Raw genomic sequence first — 23,839 nt, 5'->3', positions numbered from 1 at the left:
AGTTCTTTTGAGACTTTGTGAGAGAGAAAAAACACATTGTTATCACACGGGCTAATAATTCCAAAAACCAGCAAGGTATCTCTTATATGTACTTTCCCATCGACATGTTCTGCAAGTTTCAGTAATATATGAAGTTGTCAACCACCATCTTGTAACTTAGCTTAATTTAATAAAAAAAATTGTTATCCTCATTAGTTATCTGGTGGACCAGTAAACATTTTAAACAGTTTCAATTATAGCAATCGAAAAAATTCACCCTTGCACTTCAATAAAAGGGCCAACTCATTTTGCCAATATGAATATTGGACAACCTTGAATTTGACACAGATCACTCAAGTAAATGGAATGAGATCTAATCAATAGAATGATACACATATTGCTAAAAAATAGAAGGAATACATACCCAGATGTGGTAACAATGCCATCAGTACTTCAATAGCCATCAAGGGCATGAATGACTGCATTAACATGCATCCTAATACATGTAAAGAATCTCCTGTTTTTGAAACACAGGGACTCTGTCATTCCTCTCTTAAGTGCTTGTGCCAGTGCTTACAGATTCTGGATTGGCCTATTTTTACTTTGAATACGTTGACCCAAAGTGTCCCAGTTGTACGATTAGCTGTAAATCAACGTACCTTGGCACAACTGGGTAGTATTTAGCTTTTGCTGACTGTATAGTTTTCAAAGATCATTTTAGCTTTTATTTTAAAAGAGATCTTGTGTTCCTGGAAAACATACATGTAGCTGTAAAAAAAAAGAAGAAGAAAGTTGTTTGTTACTTGATACCTTGCAAATGATAAAAAGTGTTAAACCATTTTTAAACAAGTGCTATCTTACTGTCATAAAAACAAATTTACCTGTGTACAAAAGAGAACAACAATGCTATGTGCATTCATATTTATACAATTTGCAATATCAAAAACAGGTGACAACATGGGCAGTAAAATCATTATACCCAATTCCATTAGAGAAATTATCTCATAAATAACAACTTTAAAAAAGTTAATTTTACACAAAAGTGTTTTCACATTCACAATAAATAAATTTGTTGTCACAAATTAACTGTAAATTGTAAACAAGAGACAATGATCAAACATTGACTTTAATCTGCCATATCAAACATTAATGGTACAACAAGCATTTATGAGAGTACTGCTAAAGGAATACATGTCCCCTACCAAAATCGAATGTTTTTCGTATCTCCTAAATTCAAAGGCCATACTTCTATAAAAAGTGGGTAATTCACCATAAAAGTTAAACTTGATCAGTAACAGTGCATGATAAAGGAATATACAAAATTTCATATCAATATCTTCAGGCATTGCAAAACAAAAGTGGAATTTTTTTTTTTTATATATCTCCTAAGTTCAAGGGCCATAACTCCATCAACAAGAGAACCAGTGAGGTACATGATACGCCCATCAGGAGTTTGATGGAAAACCATAGATATTAATGAATATGTTATGATTCATTTGTATGTGAAATTTTTGCAATGGGATGGATGAACAGTTTGTTTTGGACCAACTACATGTGAGGGTTTATGGTCCTGTATGCATGATATGATCCAGACAAGGATTTACTGTTATGTGCAGTAGACCATAAAAAGTAGGTCACAGTGACTGAGTAATAGTACGCGACACGCCACCATCCCAAGTTGTTCCTACATGTGAGGTTTGATGGTCCTGTATGCAAGATATCGTCCGGACAAGGATTTACTATTGTGCAGTAGACAGCGAAAAGCAGGTCACAGTGACCTAGTAATAGTACACTACACACCTCAATCCCAATGAGGTTTGATGTTCTGGCAAGATATGGTCTGGACAAGAAAGTGTGAATGGACAACGCCATACCATAATACGACCCATCATAAAAATTAGTAAATCGCTATGAGAGTCAAACTTGATTTGTAACTATATGACAAAGCTATGCAGAAAGCTTCAGGTCAATATCTCAAGGCTTTCTAAAAACAAATTTTCACATCTCTTGAGTTCAAGGGCCATAACTCCCATCAAGCATGGGTAAATCGCCATGGAAGTCAAACTTGATCTGTAACAGTACATGATAAAGCTATATAGTACACAAAATTTCAGGTCAATATCTCAAATCTTTCTAAAAAAACATCCAGAAAACTATACGTGAGACAGAAGGATGGAGATGAAACCTATAGTACCCTCCGTTTGGACCGGTAGTGGACTAATAACCCTGCATAGCAAACATTGCACCACAACTAATTCCTGATATTTTGTACTGTTCTTGTAAACATCTTCCTTCAGATATAATCGTTATTCAAATGATATGCAAGTGTACTAGGATGTCTTGACCAATTTGTTCATGATTATCATACAAATAAGACAAAAACATTATGGCATGTAATACATGTGACATTTTCTTATTCGTTGTAGTTTTAGCATAATTTTATCCTCTAATTTTCCAAATTGCTTTAAAGGTATAATTCATTGCATACATAATCAATTATATCTTCATTAAAAAAAAATCATACCCTAATTTAGGACAAATCGGCTTTGATAATGTTTCAAATATATGACCCAAAACATTCCAATGTACTATTTAAATAATACACTGTATCAATTCAAGATTGTAGATTATTTCTATAGGTTTGATAATATGACATGCTTTATATTAGTACATGTACAGGTATATAAATAAATAAATTAATTGATAACACTCAAGTGGATCCACAATGGTGTAGAAAGGAGAACCAAAATTGGGCTCACTTTGTAATAATCTAAAACCTTTGCATATATTTTAATCATGTGAAGAATAGGGGAGATTTTTAGTGGACTAATAAATAAAATATTGACATTTATAACTGATAAACAAGGGAACCTGCCCCTCTGGAACAACCACTGAACACAATTTATCCAATATTGTAGACACCAAATGGTCAAATATTCAATAAGTTTATGCATCCATTCTTGTGGAAAATGCTTATCTCATAATTGTGATAAAATGTCATAATGAGTAATGGTAATGACGAAATGCATGCATCCATCTTTTCACTCAACTTCATTGATGTCACCAAGATTGTCCCAGATGGTGTTTATGGGTATGCAATTGAAAATTGTCCTAAACAAATTTAATGTAAAGTCAAGTTCTTCAGTATCATCAGTTATACCCTGGAAAAAAACATTCCTGCACTTTTGATTGTCCCTTAGTACGTAAATACCCATTTAGAACTGGTACTACCATACATTATTCTATATCTGTAGTAGATGTGTGTTCTTCAGAGGGATGAAATGAGATGTAGACCCCAGGTTTGTGAATTCCTACATGAGTCGCCCATCATCAAAGACCATCGGAGGAATCTTCCGGTGGGACATGATATCTTGGTCCATTGATCTGAAAATACAAACCAAGCGAGTTGTAAAAATAAATTGCTTGCTTTATTGTAGAAAAGTTTTAAACAGAATTGTCATCAATACCCATGCTCATAAAATACTTTAAAAAAAAAAATTAAAACTTGTTTTGGTTTAGCTGTGACTCAATTTTATAATGGACTTTTAATGATTACAATAAATGAATATTAGTTTTAAAGTTGCATTGTAAAATATTTTTAGCTGTTACAACTTTTTGTACCATCAATTTATACATTACTTACAGCATTTTTGTTTAAATTGTCAAATTTGGTAAATCCAACACATTTATGGATGTTCTGGTGTTTGTAGGCGTAATTAAATGTGTTGAATGCATTGTTAAATAAAACATTCCTTCCTTCCCTCCAGTGAAAGAGGTTTGAAATACCTGTGTGTCGTAGTCCATGACAAATGGTGGCACATCGATTTGATCTGGGTCCATTTTAGAATACAGATACTGAACTCCTTTCAGATTGTGCACATTGGGCTTGATGTCTGACGCTGTGAATGTGGTGAAAAACCAAGTGGCAAGCTGAAACACAGAACAAACATGTAGGGCAGAAATATGTCTTCTTCAACTTCTGTATTTTACAGCTGTGGTCACTGATTAAACAAAAACAATTTTTATACAATCAAACTTCGATCACTCCACCTTCGATCTCTCGATCTGAAGTGATGGTCCAGGCCGAGTTGCTATACAAACTAGTAATAACGACCTTCGAAAACTCAAACTTCGATAACCTCCATCTCTCGACCTAATTCTTTGGTCCCGCCATAAAGATTTAATAAAGTATGCACCTCTAATACTCGACACGTGTGGATTGATCAAACTGTCGTTACCGATAGTATTTTAAAGATGAATGTATTGTCAATCATGTCAAACAAGTGAAGCGCACCTGTCTCGGGTGGTCTTGGCTGTCGAGGATTAGGGTGATAATTACAGAATAATAGATCGCCAACTAAGCGGAACGAAATGATCCTATGTTTGGTAGTCTGTGTTCGTCCGTGTTGGAGAGCTTCGCTACGTAACACTTAATTACAGACACCGAGCATTTGTAATAATTGTAAGCGCTGTTTGTTTTTGACCTCAAAGGCATGAATCGTGTCAAACTTGAGCTTTTCTATATATGTATCAGTTAATGTTTATCAATTACCAGTCATTAGTAGTGATGTTAAAAATTGATACATCACAGATTGAGAAATCTGGGGAAGGACCCGGTAATATGAGGTTTGCCAGATCGGTTTAAAAAGTTCTGCTTTCTTGTCATCCGAGCAATCTTGCATAGGGCCCAGAAATGGAAGGTGGGTAGCAAGTTTAGAAAATGAAAGTAGAGATGCGAAGTGTAAATAATTTTGTGTAAAACAAATGTTCTTATAGTGTTTTTCGGCATTCAGTGTTTTATTTGTTAGTTACATTCCGCCATGTTTTGACATCTGTAATATACAAAATGAAGTTTTTGTATTATTAAAAACACGTGTATCTGAGAAGTTATGGAGACAAGCTCTAGACTACTTTTAATGGTATTTCCTCATTTCACATATGCTTGCTTCACTCTATTGTAACTTTATCCAAGGATGTTACAAGTTTGAAGATTACAGTAATTTACACGTAACTAAACTTAATGTCCATTTTATGATAAAAAAGCTGTTACAGCCAAACTATTTTACACTGATTAAATCTATGCTCAGCAGCTTTAAAAACAGATTTTTGTGTGCCGTAATGTGTGAAAAGTAGGACACAGCAATCTTGTTATAGTATGCAACCCACCACCATCCTAAGTTGTTCTTGAATGCAAGGTTTGATGATCCTGTATGAATTGAGGGAAAAGATATGCCCCCAAAATGAAATGTTTACGTATGGACAAATGGATCATACCATACCCTAATACAATCCATCAAAGACCAGCATATAAAACAACTCCTTTTGAAAGTTTTGTAAAGTGTGAATGTCTAAAAAAAAAAAAAGACACAAAAAGTAACATCAATCAGTGTTGTATTTGTTATTTTTCTTACTAAATGGTGTAAGGCTTATAAGAATCTAAAACAATCGGGAAACATGCAGGTGTATGACATGGGTAGCCACAAGAGACAAGCACTTGGAGAGACAAGGACAGGGACATGGAGGTGAATAGTGAATGAAGTTGAAAGATAGGATTAGTCAGATCTGGAAGAAATGATCGAGCTCAATTCAGTGGAGTGAAAGGAAAAGGGGCAGTGGGATTAAAAAAAACCCACAATTAGATGATTAGATGTGCACTTACCTTTGACCACCAAGTCGGATGAATAATATAAAAATACTTCAAATTCTTCTTATACCTACAACACAAATGAATAATGTTCAGTGGTAAGTTCACAGAGGTGACTGAAAACTTCTCAGCCTATCTAGGAAGCAACTGCAAAATCGATGCCCAACAACCTGCTAAATGCCAGTGAAGTGAAGTTTGAACTCTGCCATCAGGACAATGCACCTACTAACACATTACCCCAGTATTACATTGCATGTCTGAGGCGTCCAGCTTATAGAACACTCACCAGATTTCCATCTGTTACCTCACTTAACTGGTAGGCATTTCACAACTGATTATGATGCATTTCCACTGTTCCTTGTCAAAGGGGTCCAGGCACTGAAGTGCCATTGGTAGACGTGTGTGTAATAGGTAGGCATGCCCATAGGGTAAGTTCATTCTATACTAATGTCCAAAAGAAACTATACCAATAATCTGAGAGACTACTGAAGAAAAAGCAAAATATGTGGCAGGTTTTAAGTGACATACCCTAGTTTTTAAACACTAAGGCATATTTTTTACTATTAGAGCTGTTTTTTGATAACTGAAATCATACTTTACTTAGATTTTATTGTTTAGATTATCAATTTCCGTATATTTGAACGGTTTTTGATAATCCCGGTGTTTTTAATATCACAAAATGCATTTCTCATATTTTTGAAAACGCACGCGTGTCTGAGAACAAACTGTTATGGAATCGAGTTTTAGTCTACTTTTAGAGGGTATTTCACCATTTCAAAGTCACAGACTCATGTTTCACTCAAGTGTAACTTTATCCAAATATGTTATAGATTTGTAGATTAAATAACCGTAGTGTTAATTTTCACTGGTTGAAACTAGAATATGTCCCTTTAAAACCTATATATTCACGAGTGGTGTTTTAGCATGAGAGCAACAAAATTTCATTCCACAAAAGCAGAAACATATTTAACCACCATTTTATTTCCATTATCCAAATTATAAAGGAAATTAAATACATTTGTCTTGGTATAGTTTCTATTGGACGTCGGTATAGTTAGACCAAGAATGTTTCAGTCACCTTTCATAATAATGGTTTGACACATGAATTATAATTTTTACATTTGAAGGTTTAAAAATATATTTATACTGATGACAATGACATTATAATGTTTTATGTTCTATATCCTGTCACCAAATATATTGCTTTAACAGATTAGCCACATTAAATCTTATATACACACATACCACAATACTTGATGCAGCACCGATTCAAATTGGACATCATTCTAAAAGGTCGATCAAGAGGATTGATTCTACAGCCTACTGGCATTAGTGCAAACAGTCTATCATTGAGCTATATGAAGTTCATTCAGCTGCTGGGTTTTTTTTTTAATAACTTACCTATTGTCAAGAAGGTTGTATGCCATTTTTAAATAGTTCATTGGAGGTTGATTTCTCTTTGTGGTTTGTGTGTGAAAATATACAACTACATAGTCCTTATCTACAACTGGCTCCATTACACGAACTAAGTACAGCAAAGCCTGCAAGAACAAAATAGATATGTTTACACATAATGTTGAAATCTGCTTAAGTGACCAACTTTTATATTTATTTATATAATTATGTGGGGTTTTTTTAAACATGCCACAAGGATACGGGCGGATTGTGTAAAGAAGTGGTTACAAAATTCTAAAATGGGCAACTGCGAGTTTGTCGAAGGCAAATGAGCCAAGCTCTTAAAGAGAGCAAAATGTGTAAGGTGGTTCGGGGGCATCCTCTCTTGAAATGTTTTATATAAAGATGTCTAGGGGCACATTTCCAGGACAATTTAGTGTTGTATGTTATGGATAATGACTAAAAAAAAACGTTATTAAAATGGCACTTCAAATGGGGGCATGTGTAGAGGGGTCACAGATTCCTGTGATCCTCCTCTGGGACATCACAAACATATACTGATAATGAGATGAATGGCAGCATTTCCCTTATAGTACGAGATTTCATGGACTTAACAGGGCCATGTTCTTCCTATACTGATACTCCCTTTACTACATGTTACTGATCAGAAAGAAATCTGTAGTTTAATTGTTATCAGATACTTTTTGAAGAATGGGCATACAGACAATTACATACGTACTATATAGTAAATACTGTCACAAGTGGCCCCAAAAGAAAATCACTCTGTACTTTGCGCTCTCAAATCTCAATAAAAACATTTGTCTTTTTCATGATATACTACTCAAAAGAATTTAAGGGTCAAAAATGTATAACCAAATAAGTTTCAGAGTGTATTAGATTGATGATGTAAACTACACCAAAAATTTCATTTATTGTTCCATATTTACAAAAAAACACAAATAAACGTCACTGTATACAAGAAAGTCACATGACATGCTGTCAAAGTTGAAGGTTGTCAAACATGGATTTTACACATTAGAACATTCGTTTAATAGTGTGTGAATCCACCCCTGGCGCGAATACACTCGACACATCGTTGCCTCATGCTGTTGATCAGACGTCTGAAGAACTCTTGGGGAATGGCCTGCCACTCTGCCATAAGAAGTTGACCCAGATCATGAAGGTTGGCCGGAGGGGCATGGTTATCCCGAACTCTCCTGCCTAATTCGTCCCAGGCGTGCTCTATTGGGGCCAAGTCAGGCGAATATGCTGGCCAATCCATCCTGGCGATACCTTGTTGTCTGAGAAAGTCCGTTACCACCCTGGCGCGGTGGGGTCTGGCATTGTCATCCTGCAGAACTGCCCCGCCGCCAATCTGCTGAAGGCCTGGGAGAACCAACGGCCGGATAATCTCATTCAGATAGTGGATTCCATTCAGATTGCCATCCACCACATAGAGGGGGGTCCTGTGGTGGATAGAGATGCCGCCCCACACCATGACGCTGCCACCACCGAACCGGTGACGTTGTCTAACGTTAACGTCAGCGAAGCGCTCCCCAGGACGTCTGTAGACACGAACCCGATCGTCGTTGAACTGGAGACTAAACCTGGACTCATCAGTGAACATCACTCGACCCCACTGAACACGTTGCCACCGCAGATGAAGTGTGCAGTGGTAGGAGTGGTGGTCGAACAGCCTGGCGACGGCAGCGTAGATTATTGGCTCTCAGACGATTGCGTATGGTTTGATCAGACACTCGAGTTCCAGTCGCAGTCCGCAGATTGTCACGTAATCGATGTGCAGTGGTTGTGCGTTGACATAGAGCCATATTGGTGATGTAGCGGTCCTCTCTATTTGTAGTGCTTCGGGGTCTTCCCGAACGTGGACGATTTCGAACAGAATTCGTTGCTTGGTACCGTTGCCACAGTCGGCCAACGACACTCTGACTGACACCAAGTCTCAAAGCAACATTTCTTTGCATATTGCAATCCTGAAGCCAAGCAATAGCCCTTCCTCGATCTACGATAGTCAGTTGACGTCGTACCATTGTCGAATTTGGAGTGTGCACCGTTAACGAACGCTAGCTACAATTATACGGAAATTCAGCATTGGGAACATGGAATACACATGCAAAGCGTGCAAATGAAGCGCTTTGTGAAAAAGCCAGTTATGGGCACTTAGCAGACCTTTCGCTTTTGCCCTAATTTACGTGCAAATGTAAGCATGTTTTCGCCATTAGAACTAGTCGACAGTGTCAATGACAGTGGATTTGAATTCATTTATGGGTTGCTTAGACCTACTTTCGTCAAAATGGAACAATACCATGCGTGACATTATGGTCTAGCTAATATAATTGACATTCAGAAAATAATGTCGAAAATATCGTCTGACCCTTAAATTCTTTTGAGTAGTATACATGTATTGTTTAGTATAATAATTAAAATAAGTTTAAAAAGTATGGGGTCACCATTGAAACAGCATGCATACCAATATCGAGAAGTTTGCCACTCAAAAAAGGTACAGAACTACTATTGTATTGGAGAATATGTGTGTACACTTTGGGTCACAGATTAATTATTCTCTTATAATGTCTTTATATAGAATATAAAATGGTTTCCTTTTCTAGAATTTGCTATAAGTTTAATGTTATAAAGTAGCAGTATTTTTAATAAGTACTATTAGAATCAAACTGTTGACTATTTTATATTGGATGTAATATCATCAATAGGAAAGTCATTTATATAGACCTATAGTCAGTTTGCCAAGTCACTTCATTTATGAAATAAACAAATTGTATTGATATAAATATCTCTAAAATAGAAATATTCACTCACCCTTTCTGGGTCAACCGCATCTACAATGAACTGTTTTCCTATGAAGACTACCACAGGTCGACCACACCTGTCTGTACCTGTTCTATAGAGACACCGCAGACCAGCAATATCGGTTAAATCTTCAGATTTCGCTCTTTTCAGAAACCTTTCATACCTGAAATACAGTGCCAAGATGGTTGACATGCCATGTTCCATAATTGTCAGAGATGATGTATGTCAAAAAATGCTCACTGAACTTAGAGGTAGTGAGTTCAGTGATTATATATTATTCTTACTCATTAGTAATGCATTAAATAAATCTGAACTATAGTCAAGATTTATTTTGATGAACTGATTAGTTGCAATGGGTCTCTTATAGGTATTTTTCTATATAGAAAAAAAGTATTTCACATGGGCTTTGATGCCTTAAACAAAGTTAAATTTTGTTTTCTTTAGTGACACCACTAGAGTACATTGATTTATTCATCATTGGCTATTGGATGTCAAACACAAAGTAACATGACTAATATGCCATTCCTAATGGCTATGTTCATATCTTAGTTTGTGGTGTACTTGAGGACTAAACAATCCACAACACAGAAGCACCAACCCATAATATGTAATAAAAACAAAGTGTGTACTGGTGGGATTTGAACCTACTGCACCGATTCATGATGTTAACCATGGAGCCAACAGGTAATCTACAAAATGCACGACTCCCAGAGCTTACACATGGAATCATTTTGTTTTAGCCAATTCCAGATATCTAGAATATGTCTTTGAAAACTATCACAAAATGGCTAATTTAAACACATTTTATTAGCCAAATACTAAATGTTGTAGCCACTTAATATAAAAATTAGTAACGGGCTAATTTGGCAATGAACATGATGAGCCTGGACTCCAGATCCTACAAAAAAACTAATCATTTGGTGTTATGCAGCCAACTAGAAATGGAAGATAACCCATGTGACATCTAACAGGATGATACATGTTGAATGCTACTGAGAAAGAGAGAACATGCCAACAGACAAGTGACTGGCCATACCGTCGCCTTGAGTCCAGTTTTTTCTGTTCTGTATTGTTTTTGGTAACTCCAGCATGTCTGCTGTTATCTGGGTTTTCCTCCATGTGAGAGAAAGGATGGTGACCAACATCTAGCACTGTTGAGGGGCAGAATTCCTGATTCAAGTCAATAGTCTCTTCCAAGTCATCATGGTTTGCTCCTGTAGTAAAAACATACTCTCTTAAATATTAAATAAAACATCTTGTTTTAGCTTGTTTCTTCTTTTATTAAGTGCAATTTTGTGAATATTGATACAAAAATATGTTGAGAAATAAAGGGTGAGGTTAATATACATACAGTGAATCAACTTTGAGTATACAGTGTTTCATAGAGTGGAGGGCAAACCTGTTGGATGTTGTTAATATATAATTCTTTAATACCGGTATTTATTATTTAAAGCAGCAATCCCACCTCCCTATCCCATATCATCTAGCCATTCTTCAGTACATGGTATCCTTGCAGAGTGTACATGTATTTAAAAGGGAGGGGGGAGCACTATCAGTTTGATTGTCTGAGGAGGATGAAAATATGTTTTTAAAGGTCCAAACCTGTTGAGGGCGTGGGCATTCTAGGTGTTAAAATATGGTATTTTAGGTACAGTAATATAGAAAAGGGGCATGGCCCAAACAGTCCCCCTTTTCTACAGCCCCCCTTTTCTACATGCCTGGGTCATTCATTAAATTATAAAAATTACTAATAATGTCATATAGATGGGAGATAGTAGCCAACATAAATATTCTTAAAGGGAGGGTAAACTCAAATAAGAGCCTTATGTGTTGGAAAGATGCATACCCGGACCACCAATACATACTGACACTTTAACAAATGAAAAATGCGTAATTTTAGAGTTAATAAAAAACCCATGATTATTCCTGCTAACTGGGGGCAGCCGTTTTGTTTTGTTTTTGTGACGTCCGGTGGTATAGCTTGGGGCGAACTGACGTCAGCTCCGTCCAAATCCTCTAAGCACAGTGTAAACAAACGCTCTATTTTACGACAAGGTGATTCGCATTTATCAACCTGACTTGTAAAACAACATAAATGACTTGATAGTATAATAAACTTTTTAACTAAATATATTTCAATTTGCATCAATAGAACGAAATGGAGTTATAGTAGTTTTCTCTTTAAAAACATCCAAAGAATTTTGTTTTATTATTAGGCCTACCTACATACGTTCAAGCAAAAACGACCACTCACGATACCCAAGTGATAATTTTCTTTTCTTTGGGACTATGTAATTGGTCAGTTTTGTGATTTTAGATGGAAAAGTCTACTTAATAATGGGTTTTACAGAATTACTTACAGTAATACAAAGTCATAACAATACTCAGAACAGCGTGTATATCAAACTATATAGACATACATGTAGCCTACGTGTATTCTATGTATATAAACAATAAAGACTTTTAGAAAAAAAATAGCTGGGGTAATAAGTAGAATAACTCCACACAAAATTTTAGTACTTTTTTTTTTACAGGTACCCTATACATGTTTCAAGCACAAGGCTATTTGACACAGTGGTACTAGATGAAATAAAATTGCAGACACTCACATTTATCACCAATCACAGGACTTGTGGTGTTAACTTCTCTATCAAAAGTTCAGTGCACCTCAGACTTTGACCCAGCCGGAAGTTATTTGGTTTAGTACTACTTATATGTTCCTCGTGAAATAATTTGATAATAACTGGCAACTCATTTATTATCCTCTATATATCCAATGGTAATTTTTAAAATGATATATTTGACAAAAGGTACATTTTATTTCTTTCATCTTTTAAAATTAATATTTTGTGTAGAATTATGAAAAAATAAAAACAAACCGACCTGTAAAGAGTGTCATCTGCTCAGTATAGAATTTTGACAGGGATCAAAGTTAGCAGACCAGGTTTTATTTTAATGTGGTGAAGCATTGTAATAATACAGCTAATTTTGAAATTGAATGACGTCAGTCGCTTTACATGTCCTTGAAATAACAAACTGAGTACATGGGATTTCTGTATTCAAAACGCTGGAAAAACTGTAATGCAAAACTGCTATTGAATTTTTTTGTTTGAACATAACTAATGTAACTGTATGTGTGTAAAGAAAATCTTGTAATTTAAAAATTGTACCATTTACAAAATATGGATTCCATGTGAAATTATGGTGAGATATGCTATATTTATTGTGTACGAAGCCAAAACAAGGGTATGAAAAGTGACTGTCGTCAATCTTAGTTTTACTGTTATTTTGGGGAGGTGTGGGTGGATAGCATTCAGATTAATAAATAAATATTTTCCTTATTAACTGGTGTTCTTGTGACAGAATAGTATACATAATTTGGCATGACTTCAACTTCTAGCTGGATCTATTGATACACAGAACAAGCATTAATGAGCCATATTGAGAGCTACATCTGAGTTCAAATACTTGCTTAAAGCTGCAAATGTTGGTTTGTCTATGATTCGTATTTGTCTTTCCTCAATCACCGGCTCTCCATCCTCATTGCCCAAATCATTTGGAAGGTGGTCAATAGCAAAGTCCTCTTCTTTGTTATTTCGGGGAAAATAAAGTGGCAGAATCCGTCTGTAGATATCCTAAAAAAAGATTTTTCAAATTGTAGTATTACATACTTATATATTAATGATATCTTTGCCATAATGATATTCAATGTTAGAAAAATCATAGCCATCACAGAGGCTAGCCCTTCCATTTAGCAGTAAGAGATCTGGTCTACATGCAGTTTCCCATAGGAAAGATAACATATACCTCAGCCTTAGTGGTACCTGTAGTTAAGAACTAACTGTAATGCTTCCAATGTTCAGTATATGCTATCATAAAACTGAACTTGATAAATAAATTTAAAACCCCCCACAAAAAAGGCACTTTAAAATACAAATCTGACATCAAGGGGAGATAATCAACCTGAATTATGCTAATATTAAATCAGGCTATTGTGATCAATTCAGTCTAAGGGCCATTCAACAACTACATAATGCATGGTGAAAGGCAATCGTAGGATGTGCTCAAAAACATTATGAGGGAAAAGTGGGTGTCTGATTTTTTCAGTTCCAGATAATTTACTTTGTAAAGTATTTAGCAACAAAGAAGCAAAAATAACTACAAACAGATATTCCTAAAATTATGATGCAGTGACAGTGAAGGGTGTATGTTGTCATGAATATCACATAATTTTAGGGGGAGGAAGGGTTAGCATTAAAAACATAATATGAGGGTAACATAAAAACCAACACCTTTTTGCCGTATGTAATCGCCAAATGGTCCTAGGCCTGTGCTTATAAAACCTTTTGAGTCCAGACTCAATCTTTAATGATGTCACATACATACAATTTGTATGGCATTGTCATGACATTAGTATCTCAGACTCTATTACGGTCTTGAGTCTAGACTCTAAACATTTTATAAGCACAAGGCCTGAAGCTAACTCAACTGATAACAAGACATTTAGTTTTTTGTGATAGATGTGAGAATAAATTGACCATAACATATGTATGATTACCAGTGTCTCTTCTGCACACACGAACACAATGGTATCAAATGAACCACCATATTTTTCCAGAAAGCGTCTTGTAGTTCCTGAAAATAAAATAAAAAGAGAAGATGAAAGGTGATTAGTAAAGGCAGACTAACAGTATCCTGGACCAATTCAGAAATGACACTTCATTGGTCCCAATTGTTGTCTTTATAGGTAACATTAAACTAAATTTTATACAGATATTCACGAAAGATGGACAGTAATTGTACAAATGACACAGATGCTTGAACCTTCAGTGAACATGAGCAAGTGTCAAATATTCTAGCTGTCAACAATAAAAAAAACAATGTCTTTTGCCATTTATTAGTATTAATAATTTTCACTGGCTCCACCAACCCTGAATAACAAGCCCTCCCCATAAAAAACCCAAGCTATAATGGCGTTGCTGAAAAAAACACCAAAACAAACCCACCATCTGAAGATAAAGCACTGCACTCCACCAACTACTGAAAATCAAATTAATATCTAATGGCACTTTCACCCTCATGTTTATGTCACCTATGACTGGTATAGATAAAATGTCATGGTGTATATATACAAGTATGATGGTTACTTGTTTTTTTTAATAAATTCAATATGAAATTACATTGGTGTTTTGTCCACATTTGAAATATGCGATTGTGGTTTTGTATGTTGGAGTTACACGCATGTCCATTGGGGTTTTGGCCTTGCACCGGTAAATATATCATTCTTCTCATACATACTATTAAATCAACTCACTTATTGCAATGTGAGCTCCACTTTCAGGTGGATATCCTCTCCGTGTTGTGTGTATACAACACAAACCAAGAGTTCTTATTCCATACTCTCTGAAATTAAACAAACAAACAAACACAATCAAGCAACAAAATAAAGTCCTTAATTAAATTACCAACATCCACATGCATTTAACATCGCATCTGTTTATAACTTTATGAAATATGTGCTCTTGTTTACTGGCATGAGATTTTAGAGGCACTGACCATAGTTGTTGTACAGTACAAAAGATCTGAAATGTTTGTTTCAGTTGTTTCTCAAACATTTCAGGTTCCTCAGCTATTGTTTGGGTTGTAGTCAAGTCAAAGTTGAGGATGTACTGAATCGGAGAATTCCAATAAGAAACATTTTGGCATCTAAGCTAACACCAAAATATGTCTTTGTCAGTTACCTTCCTTTGGTTCTGGTACTTTTTTTTATTTAACACACTATCAAGATATTTTAGGATGTCTGGCCATATTTCAAATACTCTCTCTCTACAACCACTATGTTCTTTAACAACTGCTGCTTGAAAAACTGTTTTAGAAAACATGATGATCCTGTAATAGTGAAAAAATCTTCATGTTGAGTTGGGGAAGCTTTGAAAAGTTAAGACTGAACTCAATCATTGTTTTCTCACGGTTCCAGTGAGTTTCATGAATGACTTATCTAAAACAATTAATAACATTAATAAAATTAAGCAATCAATTTTGACAAATCCAACATGTTTCTGATCATTATGGTAGCTCAAAATGCATTTAATGTGGATTACAATACTCATGCAAGTAATACTGTAGAAACCAGTGTCTGCAAAACCATCCTTCCAAAACTTAGTTTCCTGACCAATCAATTTAGCAATCTGTGGCATGCTAAGTCACTGTTTTTAAATGTACATTTCTACTTTCCCTAAGTAAATGTTTGATTGTTTTGAAATTGTACAACAATTAACATTAATCAAAGGTGAAAAATACACATGTACAAAAAATGTGTGACTGATACAGCTGAATAACAACTGTATAACCAAACCTTGTATCAATCAACATTATCTTATAAATATTTTCAAATTTGTTGAACATTAAATGAATGAAAAGGTTTGAATGAATACTGAATGTGAGAATCAACAAGCATTCTGAGACTATTTCTGTAGCAAAGTAGGTGCCCTACTGGGTCCTAAAATATATTTGTGTATAATGATAAAGCTATACACATAATTTCATGGCAGTGTTTTGAAGCATTCGGTGGCATACCATGAATTGCAAAAAGAAAAAAAAGTTCAGAAAACCATAGGCAGACAAGATGGACAGACACGAACAAAACCTACAGCCCATTTCAACTGGACTGGTAGGGGATTAATAACAAACCTGGCTAGCTGTAATGTACTCCTGTACGAACAGAACAAAGCACTTTCAGCCGCAGTCAGATACTTGATGTTGTACCGCGGACCCACAGTGTGAATCACATATCGTGCAAGCAAATTGTGACCTTTAGTAATCTTGGCTTCTCCTGTTTTGCACACTGAAATGTAATGTATTTAGTTAGTTTCAGACCAAGATACAAATTGAAGTGTGTTTTGACAAAGTCATTAAGCCATGACATGTCAATTTAAGACAAACAGTTTACAGTTACAGTACTATATACTAACAGTTACTACATTTTATAATTCAAATTTTTGTTACAGGTATAATATTAGATATAGTACTGGTCTATATCAACCATATAAAGGGGTTTAATCCATTTTGGAATAACTACTGCTTTTAACATTACACTGTATATCAAAAAACCTATTTATAAATGTGGTCATATCCATTTCCCTCAATTTTGAATTTACAGGGTTTTGTCAAACAAATTTCTTCAGTTACACATACAAAGATACATAAAAATGTATACATACTAAAAGATAAGTTACAGTAACTGTTATAGCTTATGTTATGTACACTATGCATTTTTACTGTATTAACCTACAAGAACATTTCTTCTTGTTATATACATTATGTGTAATAAAGATTGTAAGAAATACTGTCATGGAAAAATTAATAGGCAGTAGTATTTTCTGTTTGAATTCAAATTTTACATTGCATTCTGTTTATTCTATAATTACAATGTATAGTAAAATCAAATGACATCCAAATGAACTATCATTTGTGAAGACCAATCACATTTTACCTTTAATATGTCACTTTGTCCACTGTTTTAATTGGCTGAATAAAAGATCACATGTACGGTTTGTTTTGGCTCACCTCAGACCTTACAAAATAGGCTGTTAACAATTATGTAATACAATTTTTTTTATATTCCCCTCACCCACATGTAATGTTGTGGAATGCTAACGCCACCCCCTGTAAAATTATGTTACGCTAAATTTGTCCATTAATAGTTACTAAGTAAGGCAGGGGACATTATGTTTTTAAAATCTTGATTAAAGATGTTTCTAGTCAATTGAAAATTCATTAGCAACTACTGTTTAATGTTTTAAATTTGTGTAGCAAACTGAAACTTGTGTAGCTAATAGTGATGCGATACTGAACAAAATGTTCCCTGCAAGGGATCGTTTATATGAACCATCCCACAGACAGGATAGCATATACCATGGCCTTTGATATACCAGTCTTGATGCACTGACTGGAACAAGAAATAGCCCAATGGACCCACTGACATGAGTGCTTTACCACTGGGCTACATGGGTGTATTTTAAGATGTTAAAAAGATCTAAGGTACCTACCTTTAATACTGTTTTTCACCTCCACTTGGAGAGCAGGTCCAGCTTTCTCAAATATTAAGTCGCTCTGAGGATTTTGATCAGTCAAATGTTCATTTGTGGTGTGCACTATGGCATGGACATTGAGACAAGTTATATCCCCACCCCTGAAAAGTAAAAATAATGGGGTACAATATAATAATAATAATACATTTATTTCAGATCAGTGATGCAAAGAATACATACATTTATATATTTACATATATTATACAGTACATGTAGCATGTTGCCAATAGTAAAACCAAGGAGAGATGAAGGTTACTTTCTTGAAATGGTGCTAGGCGAGCAATCACATGAAGTTTCAAATGAAATGCATTAAAATTTTTATTGATGTAAGGCAACAAATTTGCCTCTCCTAAAACGTACCAGGTGAGTTTGTAAGGAAGCAGGAGTGATCATTTGCCTAATTGCCTGGCAATGACTGTGTCATGGGGATTCTATAATACCCATAACTGAATAAAACACGATTATCCAAATATCTCTCCTAACTGTATATCTATTAGATCTCTCTGTAACAGGCAGTTATACCCGCTGTGGCTCGTCTCTAGGTATGATCAGAGATACGATCTTATATAAAGTATATATTATTATAGCATGTTTAGTTCACTAGAAAACACAACAAAAACACAATACACTTTGGAATCTGTATTAACCTACGCTGACAAATGTACTGCTGCAGTAGTTAATTAATAACAACAATAATAACAACCCAGAATTGATCACTTAATTAGTTAATCTCTAGGTGTCTAGTTTACACAATATGCTAATCACTTCACCGTGACACAACACCCACACGTGTGATAATTGAGAAACGCTAACACACACGTGCGATAATGGAGAACGCTTCCAGGGGAACTTAATTAATAAAGGAATTACAACACTATTCCTAACTGGTTAATTTTTAATTAACCCTAACTACTCATTCAGTAACCTTGTAACACAGAATTAATACTGGTACCTATCACAATAAAGACAATAACCTACAGTTTACCTAGGTCCTCTAGGATGACTGGCTAAGCTTTATATTACCAAATACTCATATAATGTTAGAACAATAAGTCTACGATTTACTTCGTCAGATGACCGAAGACACTATCTAAAGAATGTTGGTATAATACAGTATTAAAATATTTAAAGTCACATCAATCACATCAAGGTTATACAACAGAGCAGAAATAATATATTTACCAAAGTCCAAACGGACTAACGTTCCCGGGAAGCCTTCCTTTTTGGTTCTCCCAGATATCTCTAAACCCTAGCTATTTATTCAAAACTCTCAGAGACAGCGAATATCGCCTGGGGGTACAAAGGGGTACCTAACGTATCAAGTGGATTTTCCACAACCACCACGCCGGCATATTTTTCTCTGATCGTCAGACTGGCTGTCGTCATCTGCGAGCAATCCCCTGGCCATAAACAGCACTACCGGAGATATTACGTAACTACTAGCCACATGGCCTCCATACCTGAGCTGGGTGTGTATTAGAAGTACAGCTTGATGACCGTCGCGCAAGGTATCACGTAACACGTTGCCCATCTGGGCTTAAGTGCAATTTGGAACTGCACACGGCCTCTAAAACAATTAATATCGCCACAGGCGAAAAAGAAATTAAGAGCATGTACCGTCACAGACTGCATTATGGATTTGATGTACACACTTGTACGCTGCAGTAATTAATTTGTGCTAGCTTCAATTCTGTTCATCAGCGAATAAGCTGTTAAATGACATTAAGCACCAAAGTATTTTCAGGGTGTGCATTTTACGATTGCCCCAGGCAAGTAAAAACAATGTCAGGCAAGTCAAAACCGTATCCCGCATTTGTTACAGTGAATGATTTTAAATGTCCAAAATGTAATGTTTATAAAACAACCATAAAGTTAGTTTTGATAATAATACAAATGACTGGTTCTCTAGTACATGTATAATAATAATATGCATCCAAACCAATACTTTTACTATCACAGTATTTGAAATAATATATTCAAGACTACAACTTTAATTATCTAATCAGCTTATTTCTCACCACAGGATGATTTTTGCATTTAAGTCATTCCTCCAGGGAAATGGCACAGTCTTTCCATCCTGTCTTTGCTCAGTCTCATGGTATTCTGGCAGCTGTGTCAAATTCCATCGGGTAAGTTTCTCAACCTCAATAACATCACTGCGTGCTCCCAATGGATCCATGTCCTCAGTTGTCTGACAGAAATTAATAGTGTTCAAACACAATCAGACTACATCATCATGTACTAGTTACCTGTATTAGGCTGTAAGTCAGTGTGCCCATAACATATAATTTCATCACTGAATAAAACTTAGACTGAAAACAAGAATAAATTAAATAACCAACCTATCAGTATTGTGACATTACATTGCTAGTTACATGTTCCAGTAAGTAAAATTTATTTATAAGTGTGATTCATATAAATATATTTATCATATAATATCTTACATTTTCAGTGCAATCAAAGTATGTGATATTTTTCAGATCACATACTTTAAGAATTTGATAACTTTACAAATTAGATGTAAATTAGTCGAGGTCTCGGCACTAGGTTTATTGACATATAAGCAAACGTACTTGGGTGACACTCCATGATTGACGTATGCATTCATAGTCATCAAATAAAAACATTTCAATGGCAATTTGATACTGAAAGCTGTCCAGCGTTCAGAAAACAAAAAACCTTCTAGGCATAACTTTATTTTGATGTAAGGACATCCAAAATGACGTCGTTCAAGTTTGACGTCATTTCCATTCAAAAATACACCGCGCCACATATTCTTACGTCATTTGAATATCTAGTAATTGCGGACTGGAATTAAAGTTGCGTCCACAGTTTACAAAAAGATGTTGTATTAAGCTTGAGCTTATATGATAAAGAGATTATTACCCTCGTGTATTTCGGTATCGTCAATATCATATATATATATTAGGAATAAAAATAATGTATTATGCTCACCAGAGGCTCGCATAATACAATTTTTATTCCTAATATATGATATTGACGATACCGAAAAACACTCTGGTAATAACCTCTATTTATCACAACACATGCAAAAATAGTGAAATATGGTAGTAACACGATACAAATTAATGTATGAGAGAGAGGGAGATGGAGAGAGAGAGAGAGAGAGAGAGAGAGAGAGAGAGAGAGAGAGAGAGAGAGAGAGAGAGAGAGAGAGAGAGAGAGAGAGAGAGAGAGAGAGAGATAAAGTGCAGGAACTGAGGAAGAGGAGGAGTAGAGGCAGTGTTCTAGTTAGCAATAAATAAAGGGGCGCTGCGCCCTACCGCCCTGCCGTGTTTGTTTCCACACCGCTCATGATTATCGCCACCCTGCCCTAATTCATTGTCATAAAAAAATACAAAATCTTGCTTTCCTCTGTTACGAGTCTGAATTCACAACTAAAAAACGTTTGACAATACATTGTTTGGCCACAGTTGTGAAAGCCGACAGCAGTAACGTGGTATGGTTTTCTTTTCCATTGTTAGTCGATATGACTGCAGACAAAGCTTGAATGCGAAGTAATCCTCACACCATCACGCATATAACCACACACCACACACCACCTAGCAAACACCTAGTTGAAAGTAGACCATCATGATAAACTTCGACAGAACGTCAAACGCGAAATTTATTTTGATGAGTAAATTTTTGAAAGTAATTTTTGCCTTTGCAAATACCCAGGCCAAGATACATATAGTTTTAACTGATGTCAGTAGTCCTTATCAATGACACATTGATTGCATCTTTATAATATGGCACAGAGTAAACTAGCAACACTGGTTATTTGGTCTATGTAGGCATAACTGTGTTTTGTGCAAAAGCTATTTAAAGAAATCTATCTAGACCGTGACATGCAATAATAGCCGTTTTTAAATGCAGTGAGCAACCTGTTACAAATATATCCTTATGTCAATTTTTTAATTTGTTTGTTCTTTTATTTCTTTATTTCTTTTTATTTATTTCTAATCATTCTTTTTTTTTTTTTTCATTTCTTGATTTCTTTTAATTATTTCATTTATTTTAAATTACATTTGGGCATGATATTAAGTGGTATAAATACTATATATATAATAGAAAAAAGAATAAGATATTTTAGGTGATCCAACCTTTTGTAAAACATTTTAATAGTTAAAGTTTGATTTTATTTAACGACACCACTAGAGCATATTGCTTTATTAATAATCGGCTATTGGATGTCAAACATTTGGTAATTTTGAAATTTAGTCTTAGAAAAAAAACCTCTACTTTTTTCCTTTAGTAGCAAGGGATCGTTTATATAAACCATCCCACAGATAGGATAGCACATACCACAGCACATACCAGTCGTGTTGCACTGGATGGAACGAGATTTTTTAAATAGTGTCTATATTTAGTACATTAGTACAATAATATTGCATACGGCGATGAATGTACTGTTTCATCAAACATCCATATTTCAGAATTATAAATTTAGGTTTAGAAATTGATTGTCCCCCTCCCTTTAAAAACGTTTTGTAAATTAAAACCAGCATAGATATTTCTACATATATGATATTTATGAATGTATAAAATTCGATCATATCCAGCACTTGCCTCCAAAATAAGATTTTCGTGTTAAAAATGCCCTACAATTAAATTAACGCCCTGCCCCATCAAAATCCTAGCTAGAACACTGAGAGGGGCAGTGCACCTAGAAAGGGAAGGACTTTCTTTTGGCACTGTCACTAACCCTAACTGTTTATAATAAGTATTTATAATGTTCTTTATATGTGACAGTGCCAAAGGAAAGTCCTACCATATCTTATTCTCAGAATTGAACTTGAAAACTTCATTAATTATTCAAATTCATTGAAATTGTTGTCACCTGGATTGGCAGGAATTTCTTGTGAAAATCGCCAATTACGATAAAATCAAAACTGAACATTAACGTAACAAACAAACAAACAAGATATTTTAATTAAATGAACTTAGGTAATGATTACATATAAACTCCAGTACATCTACCTTTAACCCGGTGGACATATTTTCAACATAAAATGTGAATATGTTCGATTTATTTTAATACATTTCCACCATTTTGTACAGTCATGTGATCTCAATTTCCGATCAAACGCTGTATATGTATTCTCGTCCTTTTATGGGGTGCACCTAATTCATCAACGTAGTAGATTCAATTAGTATCAATATCTAGTACGTAATGATTTGTTCATGAAATGCTCTTATTATCAGTAGTTGCACGCGTTGTGATTTTCATTAATTTGAAGTAGTCATAAACTGAAGTACTATGTTTATTTTGTTTAGTTATATTAATTTTGTTCTTTGCCGACCAATGGGTTGTTCGAATAGGTTGTTTTTCGATAGCCTACTGTCTGTAGATTACAACTAATTTTGCAGGTGGAATGATGGAAACAAATGGTAAAAAGATCTCAGGTTAGCACATTTTGCGCGAATATCTCCATAATGTTTGCACGAATTTGAGGTTTTGCTCCAACATTAGTGGGGGTGGGGGTGGGAGTGGGTGGGGGGAGAGGGAGAGATAGTTTTCCCACCCTCGCCCCCGCCGCCTGTCTCGTACGCTTATGCACGTACCTTTTCTGTTACAAACGTTATAATAAGCAATTACAACATACAAATGGGTAGTAATTCGTTTGCAAACCTATATAGCCGTTTGGTAGTTATTATTATATAATATGAATAAATGTTGTTATCTAGATTCGGGCATTTTCGTTCAATTTGAGCAATCACCAGCCTTCCCCCCCCCCCCCCCCCCCCCACACACACACACACACAATATGGCAGCCCGTACGCCTATGCCTCAGAACTACAGCTAGGGCGGCACAGTATAAAAAATAGTGGTACGGCTCGAGGTTACCAGACTCTCCTTTCACAGATACAACAAATAGTGGTACGGCCATGGCCGTACCGT

At 35.3% G+C, this 23,839-nt stretch overlaps 1 protein-coding gene across 1 annotated transcript; it reads right to left on the bottom strand.

The window, feature by feature from the left end:
* Positions 1–1,595: 1,595 nt before the first annotated feature.
* LOC121371084 (protein GDAP2 homolog) lies at positions 1,596–23,018 on the bottom strand. The gene is made up of 13 exons (XM_041496721.1): positions 22,918–23,018; positions 19,953–20,125; positions 17,893–18,035; positions 16,535–16,688; positions 15,159–15,247; positions 14,403–14,479; positions 13,317–13,479; positions 10,881–11,058; positions 9,854–10,007; positions 7,025–7,164; positions 5,639–5,693; positions 3,766–3,909; positions 1,596–3,363 (listed from the first exon to the last, which is right to left on the bottom strand). The coding sequence occupies exons 1-13, from the start codon at positions 22,933–22,935 to the stop codon at positions 3,310–3,312; spliced, it is 1,542 nt and encodes a 513-aa protein (XP_041352655.1). The 5' UTR covers positions 22,936–23,018; the 3' UTR covers positions 1,596–3,309.
* Between the last annotated feature and the right edge of the window lie 821 nt (positions 23,019–23,839).

The sequence above is a fragment of the Gigantopelta aegis genome, chromosome 4, assembly GCF_016097555.1.
Source record: "Gigantopelta aegis isolate Gae_Host chromosome 4, Gae_host_genome, whole genome shotgun sequence".
Lineage (NCBI taxonomy): Eukaryota > Metazoa > Mollusca > Gastropoda > Neomphalida > Peltospiridae > Gigantopelta > Gigantopelta aegis.
The sequence above is the reverse complement of the archived record's forward strand: the minus strand, read 5'-3'. Positions and strand labels throughout refer to the sequence as shown.

Excerpts from the sequence above, each read along its gene's own strand:
- LOC121371084 (XM_041496721.1), bottom strand. Across the intron at positions 13,480-14,402 it reads TGTGTGCAGAAGAGACACTG|GATATCTACAGACGGATTCT; the intron begins GTAATCATACAT and ends ATCTTTTTTTAG. Across the intron at positions 10,008-10,880 it reads AAACTGGACTCAAGGCGACG|GTATGAAAGGTTTCTGAAAA; the intron begins GTATGGCCAGTC and ends ACTGTATTTCAG.